We start from the raw sequence: 17,155 nt of genomic DNA, 5'->3' as shown, positions 1-17,155 counted from the left end.
GTCTCCTTCCCTGACCATGACTGGGATTGCTTGCTCAGGAGACCTTTGCAGATATCCAACTGTAGAGAGGCAGCCTTAGCAGAATTCCATTTTCACTGGATGCAGCTAAGTCTATCCAACAACCTAAAAATAGAACATGCTCAAAGCATTACTGTCCAGCTCCATTCAGGCAATTTGGCAAGTCCTAGAAATCCATGCAGCAGTATCACAGTCAAAAAGAGACAAAAAAAAAAAAAAAGCACTTACGCTGGAGCTCATGTGTCTGACCACATCTCGAGGGACCACTGAGCGATCTTCAAGCTTCAGCTAAGGAGAGAAAGAGAGATTTGCTTTAGTGACCCCAGATGATACTCAGTCAGAAATAACATGACAAATACAAATGCACAGTATCCCAACCCTCCAGACTGAGGAGGATTGCAGCGGAGGATTCTGAGGCACTTCCATATACAGAGTTAATCCCCTTGGCACATTTGCCAAATCCAGTTGACAGATCTGACATCAGCAACCAGGGGATCCATCCACAACTGTGCTCTAAGTCAGCAGACACATCAAAAAGGGTGCAGACATTGACTCACTCAACCCCTCAAGTCTTCCTCTTCTCTTCCTCTGCCTGCACCACGCATCATTTCCTACCCACATCCAGTCTATGTAGTACAGAAGACACATCACAGCTCCGTGTCTCATCCTGCATGCTTTTCACCCAAGATACTCCCAAATATCTGTGGAAAGCCTGTTTGGCCTGGGACACATGAGCAAGGTCCTGTACAGTAAGAAGTCTTGGCTGGCAGGGGAATAGGTGACAAATCCACTGCAGCAAGCACTTATCTTGAAAAAAAAAAAAAAAAAAAAAGGAAAAGAAATGGCTGTTTCTGCGCTTAAAAGCTCTCAGGTCTATGCACATAATGAAACATCAATAAGACCATGGATAAAGCCAAAGCACTGCTTATTCCAGCTCCTGCTAAAGCACTTGCTGGCAAAGAGCTCATTCTGGCAACAAAGGATGTGGTCGGACCATCCTTACTTACCCTAGAGCAGCTCACACAGACCTGTGGGCACCAGGGAACGTATCACTTGATGACTCTCCAGTGATTAACCAAGTGATGCCCTTCCAGAAGTGGCCCTTCATCCAGCTGTTTCAGTGGCCTCAAGACTACTTGCAAGCTATTTCATTAAGTGTTTTCAACAAGCTTAAAACTACAAAGTGCAGCTGCCACTGAATACACTGGAATGCTACATGAGGGATGATGTCCTAAGGGAGGCCACAAGACTGAACTCCAACTTCAGGCTTGCTCAGTCTCCCAGTAACTCAGCTAAAATCTCCCTCTGCTGAACAGGGAGAAGCCTCATTTGCATTTCAGTGGTCCAGAAGTTATTTGCACTGGTACATCACTCTGAGCCCTGCAAACATACTAATTACACCCCCCGTGCTCTGGGAAGTGCCACATGAATGCACCACCAGGGACAGAGCCTCTCTCACATCTCACTTTCAGAGCCCACCCTGTTGCTACTGCTGCATTCCTGGCTTTTCCTTGTTCATCCCCAGCCTGAACTCCACTGTGCTTTGTCAGCATTTCATCCTAACCCACTCCCTGGCTTACAGCCTGCTTTACTACATTAGACAAATCTATACTCCAAGAACAGGATCCGGAATCAAACCATAGCACCTGAGTATTTATCATCTTCTTGATTGCATTTTTCAGTAAGAGAGGAAGAGACCCAGCCAGCCAGGCTTTTAGACCCAACTTCTGGAGTCAGAACCACACTGGAGTGGGAAACCTGAAGCCCACAAGACCATTTCCAGAATGTAGAAGTGTTTTCACTGCCTCCCACATCCCACTGCGATATATAGATAGACATGAATTTTTATACAGCTTTCTAAAATTATTTGTTAAAGTAAGTACTCTACAGGCAGCCTTTTAAAATCCAGAATTGGGCTGCAACATTCACATTCCAGTAAGTACTCAAGCATGAGCAGCAGTTTGGGTATTGTAACTGAAGTTTTCTCACTGCACAGCTCCAAGTGTATGATGATACTTTCATTTCAAAATGCATTAGGGCTTAAATTGATGCATTATGTTTCAACACATCACGGAGCCATACTGTTCTCTATGATGCAGCCTCTGAAGAACCCAGACCATCAAGATGATTCAATGTTACCCAGCAGCAGCAGCAGCAATATATTTGGGTTAGTCATTGGTACATCACAGAAGCTGTAAATAAGCAGCACTCCCATTTTGTGATCCTTCCTCAATAATACAATCATACAAATTCTTCCCAAAGCAAAGTATAAAGCTTTCTCTACAGGGGGACTATATTTAACCTATTTTCAGGTCTCTTGGCTTTTAAAGGCAGCACAGCTATTTTCAGCTTCATGTGCCAGACCCACCTGTCTCAGTCGCAAGGAAAAGCAAGCCAAGGAGTAAGCAGAATGCCAGCATCAACAATAAATACCTCACAGGTCTGTCCTGTCACAAAAGACTGTCAAAACCCACAAGAAACCCGACCAGAGTAAGCTGGAATGGCTGTCATTGAACACAACAGTTCAGCCATTCCTCCTGTCCTCTGTTACACCCAGAGCAATGGGATGGACAGCCCCCTCCCTCAGCACTGAGGGAATTCTGTGGCACAAGCACTTTTAAAATAGGTCCTCACAGCTCAGCTGCTATATTTACCTCTATGAAAGGCAGTATTAGCATGGCTGGGTTTTTGTTCTAACCATGTACATCAGTAAGAGCCCCAAGAATGAGAAATAGCAGTTTCCCAGAGATGCTCTGAGGAGTCCCATGCTCCTGTATGCCAAGCTGGGCTCCCTCCTCAAATGCAATACGTGTTTTGTGTTGCCTTTTTAAAAAATAAACTCACTATTACAAATGTTAAATAAGGCAAACCAAAGACACTCATCACTGCACACACATTTTACCCTGGTGAAGAGGGATGACACACCCAGCCTGCGGTCAGTTATGTTCCTTAGGGCCTTGACTGCTAAAAGAAGTGGCAGAATAGCTCTGGCCCCCTTTTACTTCCTTTGCTATTCAGACGCTTTCTTGGTGTTCAGCACTGAATCAGTGCCTGAGCTCTACAGCAAATTTACTCATCAAAAGGCACCAGCTGCAATCTGGAGAACACCTGATACTTCAGCAGGGTTGATGATGCTCTCAAACCACACAGCAGGAGGGGTACACAAATTCTGATTTTCTGCATAAAAAACAAGAATCACCAAGACCATGTTCCCCTTCTCAGCTGAGTCATCTCACCTCAAATGAAATAAGGGAGCCATCAGGGCTCACACCTGGAACTGGGCAGACTGGGAGAGGACAGACATTTCCACTGAGCATGAACTCATTAAGCCTCGGGAGCTTTCTGCTTTCATCCACTTGCCTAATTTTTTATTACAAACTTGTCATTTGAAGCAAAGTCTTTGTGGTTTGGGTTTTGTTTGTTTAAATTAACAGCAGAGGTTGAGAGAGATGTCTGTGATAGAAAACTGGATCCTCACTTTAGCAAACCATTTGGCAGTGAGGTGTAAACATCCCTGGGCAGGGGTGGGCTGAACTCCCACTGTAACTCCCTGAGTTTAACCTCTCAACTCCATTGAACATATGCAAGATATGGTGCCAATTTGCCTCTCCAACAACTCCCTTCTGACAAGGCTCAAAACCAGAGCAATTTACTTCAATGATTTGAACTAGCCACCAACGCCAAATATTGTGGCAGGTAAATAAGCAACAATCACTGCTGAAGTTCAGTGGCAAATAATACAGGAGCTGCTGAGACTGATATAGGGACAGCTAGCCCTGGTTGGTGTGTATCCAAACAAAATGAGTACTGGAGGTACTCAGTAGTGGCATAAATCCCTGGTCACTCTCTGCATACCTAAAGCAGGGTTTAAATTCACTAATTAGCAATTCAGGTTTGCTTGTAACATCATTGGTACCCAACAGTGGACAAAACCACTTCCACACAGGCTCCAGCTATTGGTGTCACCATCCCCCAGAATGTTTTAAACAACAAAAGAGAAAGGACAACACATTCATGCTTACTGCCAGCACATCCCTTCCTTTCCTACTCCCACATAGTTTCTTTTCTGCATGGGGCAGGAGTTTTGGTATTCCACTTTAGGAGAAACAGAAGGTGTAATTCTGCCTGCAAACAGCATTTTGGTTTGCTACTGCCACATGGCACTCCAGGTAGGCAATGTTGTCACAGGAGGTAGGGATGGACAAACTGTCCCCTGCTCCAAACATCCCAAAACCAGAAGCTGGGAACAAGTTCAAACACAGAAGGGAACCTGAATGCATCGACCTGCAGTCCTTGGTTGGTCAGTCTCAAATATGCCAGGACACACCTTCCTTCAGAGGAGCTGACTGCTCTGTGTTGCAGGTTCAACCTGTACTGGGACACCAGGAAGGACGGGAGACCTTGGCACTGAGACACTCACTACACACGGATTTGGGAGCACACGTTTCACCTGGATTAGTCATGGTTTTACAGCCACATTTCTGCTCAGCTGCCCAGCAACAGAGAGGACTCTGGCTGTGGAAGAGGGCACCTGATGCAGTATAAAGGCTGCCAACGCCGACTAACAGCGTTAAAGTTCACACTCTGCCAGTGCTGTCTCAGATTCTGGGGGGGCTCAGCCTTGAGAAAAGCAAGCTCAGAGGAGACCTCTTCCTTCTCCACAACTCCCTGATAGAAGTTGTATCCAGGTGAGCATCAGACTCTTCTTCCAAGTAACCAGGCAAGGGGAAGCAGCCTCACATTGTGCCAGGAGAGCTTTAGACTGGATATTAGGAAAAATTTCTTCATCAAAAGGGCTGTCAAGCACTGGCACAGGTTGCCCAGGGCAGTGGCAGTCACCATCCCTGGAACAATTTAAAAGGTGTGCAGCTGTAGCACTTGGGGACATCATTTAGCAGTGGGCTCAACAGTGCTGGGTTGAACTCAAAGGTCTTTTCCAACCTACAGAACTACAACTTCTGACCAATAAAGAATAAAATTTGCTCAAAGGTGATAATGTGATCCCACAGCCTCTACCTCCAACGCAATCGCTGTGGTGACAACATCACTTTCTATTCCAGACACATTCCAAATTCCATCCTCCAAAACAAGAGCTCTGGAAATAAGCTCGTACAGATGGAGGAGAAAAAGCAGCACACACACAGTGGTAACTGCTCGTAAAAATGAGAATACAAGGCACCACAAAAAAAAAAAAGGAGGAAAGCACAATGCTGGAGATGAAACTCTGTACGTTGACCTGAACTGCTGTATGATGGTTGAGACATTTATCCAACTGAGTCAGAAGTGAATGATCTACTATGAAAGCTGCTTCTGCCTCTTGAGTTAAACAAGGACTTGGACAGTAGTGGCCACCATGAGGGCAGGGAGGCCAGGCTGTGACCTGCACAGACCTGTCACTTCTATTCATTCTGGGCTACTTGTCCATCTCCCAGGTCCTAACCCTCCCTTTGTACATCTTGTAAAACTGATCTCATTTAAATCACTGCTCCCAGGCTCTATGCCTAAAACTGTAAACAAAAAAAGTTAAAAAGAAGAAATTACTTGCAATTTCGTGAAGCTATTTTGAATTCTCTCAACGGGACTAAGAAAGTGTGAGGGGAAAAATCATAATGCCTTTCAGATGTATTACCATTTTATGGCCTCCTTTTGAGTCAAGCCAAGGTTTTATCCATAGAAAACATGTCACACTTGTCTTTTTGTGACAATGGACAAACATTGTGATGGAGGAGACATGAGCTAGGTACCTGATTTCTGTCCAACATCAACAGTTAGAACTTTAGACTCACAGAGATGGAGGGGTTTTTTTAAACTGAACTGGAGAGTTCTCCTGGCAAGTCAATATCTAAATCTGTTCTGGAGTTAAAAATTAATCCCCTCCCTGGGACACTCCTCCAGGGTCACCAGGACTGTCAGTGTCCTACAATCCCCACATAAGCATTTTTGTTTACATGGACAGCACCTACTTGAGAGCTTGGAAGCCGCCATGGGAACTTGTAACATCAGCGCTCAGAAGATGAGGAAAACCCACAGATTAAGAGCAAACTACAGGGAAAACAACTACTGCAGCAACAGGTAACATGGCACCACAGAGCTCTCCAAACCTCAGTACCACGCTCCATAACCAGTTAAAGCTAAATCCAAACATCTGGTGCTGGGAAGGGTAAAACCTTGCTTCGTTGTGCTGACAGACAGGCTCCTTGGAAGGATTTTGAAAGACCTGGACAGTCTCTCAGCACCTGAAACAGGACACGATGTACCATAGGCATGTTCCCATGCCTGGTTTCTAAACCTGACAGCAAATAAATCCTTTTCTCCAGTCCTGAAGCTGTGACTTGGAAATCTCCACCAGATGCACTGGTTTGTGCCTGGGACTACTGCCAGGCTCTTACTGGAGGTTAAGAGGAAACCTCCTTACTACATGAAGCAGCTCCTGGCCACCACCAGCTCCAGCCCCAGGCACTAGGAGAAAACAAAGCAGCTCCAGAGCTGCCTTGGCTGGAATGGCTGTGGGATGGGTGCTTATGGAAGTGGGCAGGAGGGAGCACAACTGGCAGCAGCCAACCCAACTCAGCATCCCCCAGTTCTTATTTTTTTTTAACTCTAAGGTCTGAGTACACACCCAAATTCACTTCAGCTAAAACAGTAGTGTAGCAATCAACTCAACACAAGCTGTTTTTATTTTCAATCTAGATGAGGTGTCTAAAAAAGCAAGTCAGCTGTCCAAATATAGCATGGATACACCAAGTTAGATGACAAAGGTTCAGAAATTCAATGACCCAGAAGATCTGAAGCCAAGATATTTTAATATCTTTTCAGTATCAACACATCACCAATGGCATCACATCTTGGAAAAATATGTTCCATATCCAAAGTTCACTTCCCGTGAAAGATTTCTGTTACATTGATCAGCTTGCATGGCACATGAGCAGTTGCAAAAAGCAAGAGGAAAGAAGATGAAGCAACAGCAGAGAATCCCCTGGAAGCTCACATTTGGTTAACACTGTGACATTTGAAGTGCCACATGTTGCTTCACTTCTAACTGGAGGTTTCCAACCATGCTGGGTTTTTATGGGAAAGAAAGATGGGAGAATGGGATTGAAGACAGACTACTAGAAACTTAAGACTCCTGAGAACTAAAGTTCTACTACCCAGAAGAGCTGAACAATGAGCTACACAATACAGAGGGTTTTAAAAACAACCCTTGAGGGATGCAGCTGCAAAAATATTAAAATAAATCTTTTGCACTGATTGGTACAAAAGTTCTGCCTGTGACACCTCCTGGCTACTCCTACATGGCAAGCACAAGTAGTCTGTGGCTCTTCCAGACAAAAAATTCAAAATCTGCTGGAGACAGGAGGCTGTGGAGATTCCTGCATTACTTACAGAAGAACTACACCCTTCTGGGGCAAGGTCTCAACTTTTGCCTGCACAAGTATTAAATGCCAGAGTGGTATGTGGTTTCCAACACTACCACACAACAGAGCTGGTCACTGCTCTGCCACATAACTCACACCTTTAATTCATAGAATGGTTTGGGCTGGAAGAGACCTCAAAGACCATCTCATTCCAACCCCCCTGCCATGGGCAGGGATCCAGGTTGCTCCAAGCCCCATCCAACCTGGCCTTAAACACATGCAGGGATGGGGCAGCCACAGCTCCTCTGGGCAGCCTGTAGGCACACAGATTTTTATCTCTTTACTTTAGCATCATTCTATATTTTCATAATACCATGATACTGCTTGTCATCTGAAAGCACTCAAAGAATCACAAAAGGAGAAAATATTTAGGAGTTTCTTAGGAATTGCATCAGAAGATTAAAAAAATTGTTCAATATGAACAACTGAACTAACTCTCAAAAGCCTTGAGTGACTCAGGAACACACAGTTCCATTTGGTTTGGTCAAAGCAGGGGAAGGACAGTGAACAGGATCTTTGTTTCCTGTATTATGTGCAGGAGTCCAAAAGCTTGTTCATGAGGCTGCTTTGGGCAGTGCAAAACATCCCTCTGTGAAAGGTCAGGTTGATGATTAACTTCAGGCACAGGAAGGACAGAACAGGGGGGGGGGGGGGGGGGGGGTGCTAAAATGCTCCCCTGATCTGAAATAAATGCTTTAAAACACTTCACAGAGGCTAAGATGAAACCAAGACAGCTTTGCATCGCAGCAGCTCTACCTGCAGGCAGTCACCTGATCACAGATTACAATTCTTTTGTTCATGCAACCAGCAGCTCTGAATCTGCCGATCATCCAACATTCAGCACATCCACAGCAGCAGAAGCTAAGATTCACCACTAAGCCAACCCCAAGTAGTGCCTGTTACCTGCAAACTACTGTGGATTGATGCTACAGTTTGAACATAACATTTTTTCACGAAACAAGAAAGAGGGATGGCCTGAAGCAGAATTTCCTAATTAGCTCATGAAGATTCCATCAGTGGTAGGGATGAACACAGCAGTTTCCAGCCCCAGGCCAGCACACACTGCTCTAAAACACACTTGCCTGTCACCAGCTGAACATCTACAAAACTCTAAACCCCCTGCTCTAAGGGAACATGATTTTTTATCTAATTACACACAAATTGTATCCAGGGCTGCCAGAGCCAGGCAGCACCTGCCATCAGGTAGTCACTGAGTAAACACCAAGCGAGTTCATGGCAGGCAGCAGAGAAGTCTCTGCAACACCCACAAGAGACCAGGCAAGCTGAAAAATGAGAACCAGATCACTGCCTCCACATCACTACTCCCCTTCTGACACTGCTAGAGGTGCAGGGAGGCTTGTAACACAGCAGCTTCAAAATGCAGCTGTGTCATTAGTTCTGAATCTCCCAATGCTGCAGAGCCTCCCTGGGGACCTGCAGCTCTCGTAAGACAAAGTGACAGCTCTGTAATTTGTCTTTATGACATATTATGGAGACACAGAAACCTGAAGTCACTCAACTGAGTCCCTTCCAACTCCAGGCTGAAGATCCCTGAGTCTCCCCTATTTTCACATCTACCTGCAATGGACTTACAGCTACTTTTGTTCCTGACCATGTTTCTGACCACACAACCTATTGTTTTTTATTTTTATCCTCCACATTATTTTTTGGTAATAAAGTACAAAACTCCTTCCACAGCAAAGTTCTGGTCCTTCAGTCACAACCAAACAATGTAGGATCTTCCCCTCCTCCTAACAAATATCACCTTTGAGCCTTCTGGCAGAAAGACACTGAAAGATTCTATTTTCCTTTTCTAAGAGGTGGAATTCAGTTAAAAAGTCTGAACAAATAATCGGATGAATCAAAAGTTCACACTAATTATAACCTGGGTAAATGCTGTGCTTTGGAGCAGAAGAATCTGGCTTTAACAGAAATCTTCTGCTAAGCAAAAAATCTTCTACTTGGATTTCCCTTGTCCAAGAAGTATTATTTATTTTACTGGCAACAAATCACTTCTGTGGCTCTGCATATTTACATGACATTTTGGAAAACACTACAACACAGATCGCCTGGCCTGGTGAACGCACCACTCTGAAAACAAAGTACAAGGCAGTAATTCAAGGGAAGGAAGATAAGACAACAGGAAGGTTACTGGGTTGTTATTATTTAAAGGAAAAGAAGTAAGTTTGGGAGCATTTCCCAGAAGAGAGAATGTGGTTGGGAGAGAGGAGGATCCTGGAAGTAGACAAGCAAAGCTGCATAAACAACAGCCACTCTCAGCTTTTCAGTATCCTCAGCCTCACTTTTCTATCTGGTGTGTAAATGCTGACCACCACCACACAACCCACATGTGTCAGCCTGGGTTAAACGCCTGAAAAAGGGGTAAAGCAGCAAAGACAACCTGGTACCCAAAGAAAAAAAATTATGAAAGAGTTTGACTTTAGCCAACCTTGTCATCAAGTGCTGTTTGTTCAAACAGTACATTCCATATACCCACTGCCATCAACCAATAACCAGGACTTTCATCTGGGAACACAATCAAACCCTGTGTGTGCAAAAAGGTTTACAAAACTTTAAAGGAAATAAAAATAATAAAATAAAAAAATAAAGTAAAAATTATTCAGAAAGCATGAACATAATGATGCTCAGCATAAAGATATAGAAGAGTAAAGTTTAAAAGTACATAGCTATGACTAGAAAATATGTAAAGATCTTTCAAGAGAAGATTTAGTGACTAGGAAGTCACTTAGAGTCCTATGGGGAATATTTCAAAGATGTCACCAGTTACAGGATTTAATCTAAATGTTGGATTTTAGTTTTTAGCAGCAGTTTATAGTAAAAAATTATCTGCCTTCTCAGTGTTTACAGTTCTTGCCTCATGTACTCAGTCTTCTAGATACAGCAGTTTTGGGAACATCAACTGCTAAAAGACAAAAGGATCATCGCCAGGTGCAATGTCCCAAAAGCAGATTATTACAGATTATTACAGAACGCCCCCTCCCATCTTCTTACAGTGCGATGGCTGATCAAAAGCAATACTCTCCTACCACCTCTGCCTAAGTATTTGAGGAAGGCTTGACCAAGAGCAGTGCTCCAGCACCAGATGGCACTGTTACCTGAGGAAAACTGCAGGAGACCGGAGTTACAAGCACGGGAAAAGCTGGTTGGGAGCAGTAAGCAGGAACGTGGACAGCATTATGCCTATACATCAGCCAGCACAGCTCACAGAGGCTGCCCCAACGCTCCTGCAGTAAAGCCTCACCCAAAGGACAGATCAGAGCCAGCAATCCCCAGGAAGAAAACTGCTGTGAGGAGCCCAGCAGCTCCACAGAGCCCCGAGCCCAGCGTGTCAGGAGACGCCTGGTTCCAACAGGACTTAAGGAATGGCTGCAGAGACCCTGGTGAACACCTGACCACGCAGGTGAAAGCAATGGCTGTGCTGCTCTTTTGGCAGCATCCCATAAGGTCTAAGGGAAATGCATTTGACTGCTAGAAGAAAATCCCCTGAGAAGAAGCTCACATGGATGCTGACACCATCCAGTGTGACAGGAAGAAGAGAATCCCATTTCAGCCTCCAGTCTGGATTCCCAGGATTCCCACCAGCCCACTGTTTTAACTTGCCAATTAAGCTGTGTTCCTCCTTGTGTGCAAAAATAGTCTGTCCAGTAGCTCTTTTATTTACCTGAAGCAAAAGAATTCCTCAAATTGTTGCCTTGGGAGGTAGATGGCAATTATTATGCAACAGGTTTTCCAGGTTCTTGCTGGACCTGGATGGATTGGGATGCCATCTGGACAGCATCAGTGGCACAGAAATTAGTCACTGGCCACTCTGAGCTACATTTGGGGCATACTGCCAGGCCTGGAGGAAAGAGGGGGGCTGCTCAGACCTCCATCTGCCATTCCAGAGGACAAAAAGGATGCTGTGAGGAAATCTGCGTGACTGTTGCTGGCCAATTCATTACCGAGGCACAACAGGTGCACCTCACCTTTCTATATATTTGAGAGTAGGAATAAAGAGTGTATCCACAAAAAATATTCCTTTGCTCCACATTCCTGAAGCAAACCAGGGTGGGCTCTTTTGCTGAGCCAAACTGGACTCTGCTGGGTTGTTGGCAACTCTGTGCTAGGGCACAAAGCATCCTCCCTCCCCTTGCAATCAGGTCAGCAGCGTGCAGGAGAAACTCCTTATTAGCCCACAGCAAAAAATCCACCTTGCAAAAACTGCCAGGGAACAACAAGAGGGAGACACATCAACAGAAAATCACCGTGTCTGCTTTCCAGCTGGTTAGCTCATTTGCTGCTGCTGTGAATACAAACCAGCCATTTAAATTAGCTTCTAATTGTTCACAATTATTCAGACACAGCATAACCTGCAAGCAGGAAGACGTCAGGCAAATAGGAGAGAAAGAATGGTTTCAGATGCCTTAAAAAGATTCACATATTCATGCCTTGCAAGTCTCACAGCCTGCCATCTCCAGCAACGCTGCCTCTCTCACAGACCCCCCAGATGTACGCTTGGCATTGCAGAGGAAGGAGATAATCCACGGGTGTTTCTACACTTCAGGTTTCTAATCTTTCTTGCTCCCATTTTTGGACTGGTTCAAAAATTAAACCAATAATATTTTGGTCTACCCCAGTCGTTCACAGTCTCTGCACACACAGGCAGTTTGAGCAACACTATTTATAAAGCTGCTTAAAATTCTGGACACAGCCAGAGCTCTTTGATAGGATGTCAGCCATGCGACACCCGAACGTAGGAGGTTGACACAGGATGGTTAGTGTAATACAGCCCACTCTCCTTTCCCTTTCTTTCACCCAGAGCCTCCACTACCACCCTCACAGGAGTCCCTTCCCCCACAGACAGCAATGTTTCACAATTGCTGCAATTTTCTCTCCTCGGAAGGAGGGAAGATATTAGCGTGTTATCCTTAACTCCCTGGTGTGCCTGTTTCAGTTCACGTATGAGACCCAGTGCAAGTCCACTCTGCAGGTCAAATTACTTTAGGGGACTGAATCCAGACATATCTTAAAGAAAAAATTCCCTCACATTCAGCCCTGTTTGGATCCAGAGGCAGAGCACTGCCACAGAGCCAAAATACTGAAATAAGTCTAGGAACTTCAGCAAATTCCATAAACTTGAGCAAGATTATTTTATCAAGTACAGAATCTCCTAGAGGAGACAAAGTAACCCTGAAAAGCAATGTATAAATAGCTGTAGCTGAAAGCACAGCAAATGCTGTGTCATGCCACATTCTCAAGTCAATCCCAGGCAGCGAGCGCATGAAGCTGCCCAGCCTCCCTTGTACCTTCTCTGAGTTTCATGCCTGCTCTGGAATCAGAGCATCCCCCTGGAGAAATATTCCTGGTTGATCTCACATGCAGAACACACTCCCCAAGCACACTGCAGTGCCTTAATGCTCTGTTACACAGGAGGAACGCTGCATGGACAGACAGGCTGCCTGCAGCCCGAGGAGGAGAGAGAGGGCAGTGGATTCCAGAGGCGGATCAGGACCTGGCTAGCTTAGCTGACAAATACAGGATGCTCAGGCTGGCCTTGGGGGCAGTTTCCACAGCCAGTGATTAAGAGCACTCTGGGGACGCTCAAATTTAGCTGACAAGGAAACCAGTGGCACTGCCTCCTCGTGGGGCCACAGCCAGGGCAGAGGTCTTGGGTCACCTCGCTGCCTCCTGGCACAGAGCAAAGGCAAACACTGCTTTAAGAGGTACAATGGCCAGTGCTTGCTCCAAGGCAGAGCAAGCATTCTGCAAAGGCTTCCTGTTAAATAACACGCCTTCTGAGCCAGCTGTATCCACAGTTAAGTCAGACATTGCTTAAAAAAAAAAATCAAAGCCTTTACATTCAGCTGAAGCAACTTCTGGAATGCTAGAGAGAATCCACCCAAATTTCAGTGACAGTGTGGGTACCCCATGCATGCATTTATTTCTGATAAACAGCAAAGCCACTCCCCCAGCTCACACTGCAGAAGAGTGTGTGAATGCTACTGGGACAATGCAGCACAATTGCATCATTGCCCAAAAAACCTCAGCTGCATTTTCTATTCACTGAAAGAGTTTCAGTTATCCCCCCTATACATAAATGCTGTATTGGCCATTACAAAAAGGAGGAACAGCCCTTACTGAATCCATACACCAAGCTACAGAAGCTCAGTTATTTAACGACTGGATTTCTGCAACCTCTGCACTGTGACATCCCTTTCTGTGAGGGGTGGATCCACCACCTGCGGAATGGCTGGGGGAAGAGAAAAACATCTCCCAGCCACAGCAGGTTTAATTCACTGCCTCCTGCTTATGCACTCTATAATACAAAAGCAAGCAACCAACCTTCAATTCCTTTCAATAAATCTGAGAAAAATCTCAACAAGAACTGGTGACGGTTATGATACAATAGGGACAGAAATATAAAAGCCCTGCAGAGTCTGACTTAATACCCTTGGAGCAAAGCCTTGTTTCTCCCCCCTAGAACAGATGAGTCTACTGGACTGACTTTTTCTTCCTTCCCATCTCAGCCAGAGCACAAAGCTTTCAACACCATATTTAAAACTCATCAATGTCATCATACAGCACTCCTGTATCATTTTGCCTTCAGGTGTTTTCTTGGCTGACTTCTAAACCATTTACTGTAAGCTCTCCAGATTTCTGCCAGCAGCCTGAGACAACACAGCATTTGCCCAGCAGAACATCCAGCAACTGCATGGAAACACCACTCTCCTCTCCACATTACTCCACAGGTTCAGTTATTCAGCAGCATATCTGAAGTGACAATAATTCAAGGTTATAGCCTGGGGAATCTTCTTTTCTCCCCATCTCTTCCTTGGGAACTAAGCAACCAAGCAGCACATCTGGAGATGGCTCACAGAACTCACCAAGCCCCTGGTGTAAGCAAACACTTAAAGCAGTGGCACAGGAACCACAGGAGCAATCAAGCCAGATGTTCCCTGGTTTTGTACAATGTACACACAGTTCCCATTCTAAACCTGCTTGAAGGCAGATTATTAAGTTCTCCTTTACACAGGTTTTAAAGGCAAAATCCTTTCCACTTGCATTAATCCTCACCAGGGTAACATACAGACAGCTACAAATTTCCTGTAGGAATACATCTTTATGCTCCTCTGCTCTGCACAGGCTCTACAGCCCAACAGCTATAGAGCAATCACAAATTACTGGGAAAAAATATTTCCCAGGATACTCAAATCCAGTTTCCAAGGAAGGCTTCTGTGTTTAGGAGACCCAGCATCCGAAGAGTCCCCAGGGGAGTAACATACTTCTAGACCAACCAGGAAGCTGTGAAATATTCCATTTTTAACACGAGGAGTGTTTCCGAGAGACCCAGAACTGCCCCTTCACTAAAAACATTTCTGAAAGGTCACCTCTTACAGGCAAGCAAGGGGAGATTGACTGTTAGCAGAACTCACCTCAGAGCTGACTATTTCCCCATAAATGTAAAAGACTAAAGCCTCAGAATTTTCCAAACTGGGGTTTAAAACTGTTTTAAGGGATGCTTTGCTGCATCCTTCACCTTGCATATAGATCAGGAAGCTGCTCCTAGCAGGAAAATGTCTTTAGTGTCTTCTTGCCCAATATCACAAACATCACACAGTAACATTACCTGTAAGGTATTTCAATGCAGAGCTGGTTAGAGAAGATGATAAAATAGCATTGGGGGATGTCATGTTTGACTTGGAAACTTTGTCATATGTTTCACACTTATGAAGTGCATTTGTTCCCCTCCTGTCTGTCCCAGCCCTCCTTCAGCTGAGCTTAAGGTCTGAGATGAGCCAAGGTCTTTGATTTAAAGCACCTTCATTGCCTTGCTGGACTCTCTCAGGTGTAATCTGACTGGATGTAAGCAGCTCTACTGAGGATGCCCTTGGAGGAGTAAATGCTCACTTCCAGACAGCACAAGCAAAAAGTGGTAAAAGTCTGTTTGCCCAAAGTCAGCAGCTCTGCCTCCAAATGGCCACGTGGCCAGGCAGTGAGAGGTTTTATCCCCTCTAAAGAAAGCATCCAGAGCACCTTTCAGAGCAGAAAGGTACCAGGTCCTAGCACAGATGCGATACGGAGTCTTGCACTGTACCTGTGCTAATAGCAAATATCTTAACCAAGAAGAAAAAATACCAAGGACAAATGATAAAGTGAATCCATTACAAAGCCACCGATCCCTGTCCCTGTAGTGGCTTGACTCCAAGTGCATGCTTTGTACATCTGGATGTCTTTACATCTACACACCAAACAATAAAAACAGTCTGGTGAACAACTAATCAATAGTCTCCTCTGCAAAATAAATTTACCTTTTAAGCCAAGCCTGTTATCCTTGACAGTGAGCCCCATATTTCCTGGAACTGTAATTCACTTGATGCCTACTTCCTAAAATTACCTTTTTTGAGGATATATTGCTATGCACATACACAGCAGGTAAGTGGGTATTTTGCTTTAACACCAGACTCTGTTATGTGCCATATACATAACACGTTCTTCGCTTTAATGACTTCAGCTATAACAGAGGGATTTCAGCTCATCACAACCCCAGTGAAACAGAGCCATAAACACAGGTGGAGCAGATTTGCAAACACTACAAAAACACCCTTGCAAGATGATTGAGAGGGCTCTGCTCCCCTGACAGCTGGAACAGTGCTCTGCCTCCTCTTCCTCTTCTGAAAAATGGAGGTTAACTGAACTCTGCCTTTACCCAGCACTGCCAAAATTCCACAGTGAGGACTGTCCTGAAAAGCCTTGAAACAGGGACAAAGCTGCACGCCTGTGACTGAGGAAAGGAATGATTGGACAGCAGATTTCAGAGTTGCTGAAAAGTCACATGGCATGAACTAAACAGCATTAGCACAACCGTAAGCAGAACTGCTCTGAGGTGCTGAGCCCCAGCCATGTTCTGGGAAGGATCCATGGGCTGGTAAACCTTAGGCTGCATTATATGGCCTGTCATTCCTAATTAAACACACAAACTAAGTTCCTCCTTAAAACTGCCCCTGTCCATTAATTGCCACTGTACACTACTCAGATGTGGCAGGCTCCTGAACAAGAGATGTAACCCCCAGCAGCAACTCTAACCAAGCCACTCGAGGCACTGCCAGGACACTCCTATGCTGACAACAGTGATTTTTACTTGAAAAAGGTTGCTCAGCTTTGCAGGCATATGCAAGGTAATGTGCCATCAGCCACTGAAATGCAGCAGCACTGGGGTTGAACATGGTACCTATAAAAAACCAGGTGCACTGTTAAACTGGGGACAGTAATATGCCAAGAAAACGGCACTCAAGTATCTACTCATGTACTCAAGATACTGTCAAGATTAAAAAGTATGTTGTGTATACAGAAAAAGCCACAAAAGGGACACTTTTGCTAGGAATATGAAATGACCCACTGTGTTCTTAGCACAAAATCCAGAAAGCACCTGATGCAGTAGAATCTTTAGTGAAAAGTCCTCAATCATGAACATCTGTGTAACAACCACCAGCCTGAGGCTTGCTGCTGACACACATTCCTCATCTTCCTGTCAGAATTTTTGGGGGATACAGCCCTTATCAGGTGTGCATTGGGTGGTCCCCTGCATGTTACAACACACACCTTTGCAGCAGAGTCAAGCAGTGACCACAGAGTACCTCCTTCTCCACACACAGCCAGCTTCCATCCCACTTAATTCCTCCACTTGGATTCATTTCTCATTACCCCAGGGCTCCATGCCTGGC

The 17,155-nt window shown here is 45.0% G+C and overlaps 1 protein-coding gene across 1 annotated transcript in view; it reads right to left on the bottom strand.

Moving 5' to 3' along the window:
* UBE2O (ubiquitin conjugating enzyme E2 O) overlaps positions 1–17,155 on the bottom strand; it is a 60,166-nt gene that overhangs the window by 28,609 nt on the left and 14,402 nt on the right. The window contains exon 2 of the mRNA XM_008640622.2: positions 247–306. Within this exon, the coding sequence (XP_008638844.2) occupies positions 247–306 (60 nt within the window). The remainder of the gene's footprint in view (positions 1–246; positions 307–17,155) is intronic.

Source organism: Corvus brachyrhynchos, unplaced genomic scaffold (assembly GCF_000691975.1).
Source record: "Corvus brachyrhynchos isolate BGI_N302 unplaced genomic scaffold, ASM69197v1 scaffold148, whole genome shotgun sequence".
In the NCBI taxonomy this organism is placed as follows: Eukaryota; Metazoa; Chordata; class Aves; order Passeriformes; family Corvidae; genus Corvus; species Corvus brachyrhynchos.
Note: the sequence above shows the minus strand (reverse complement) of the source record. Positions and strands in the feature narration are given on the sequence as shown.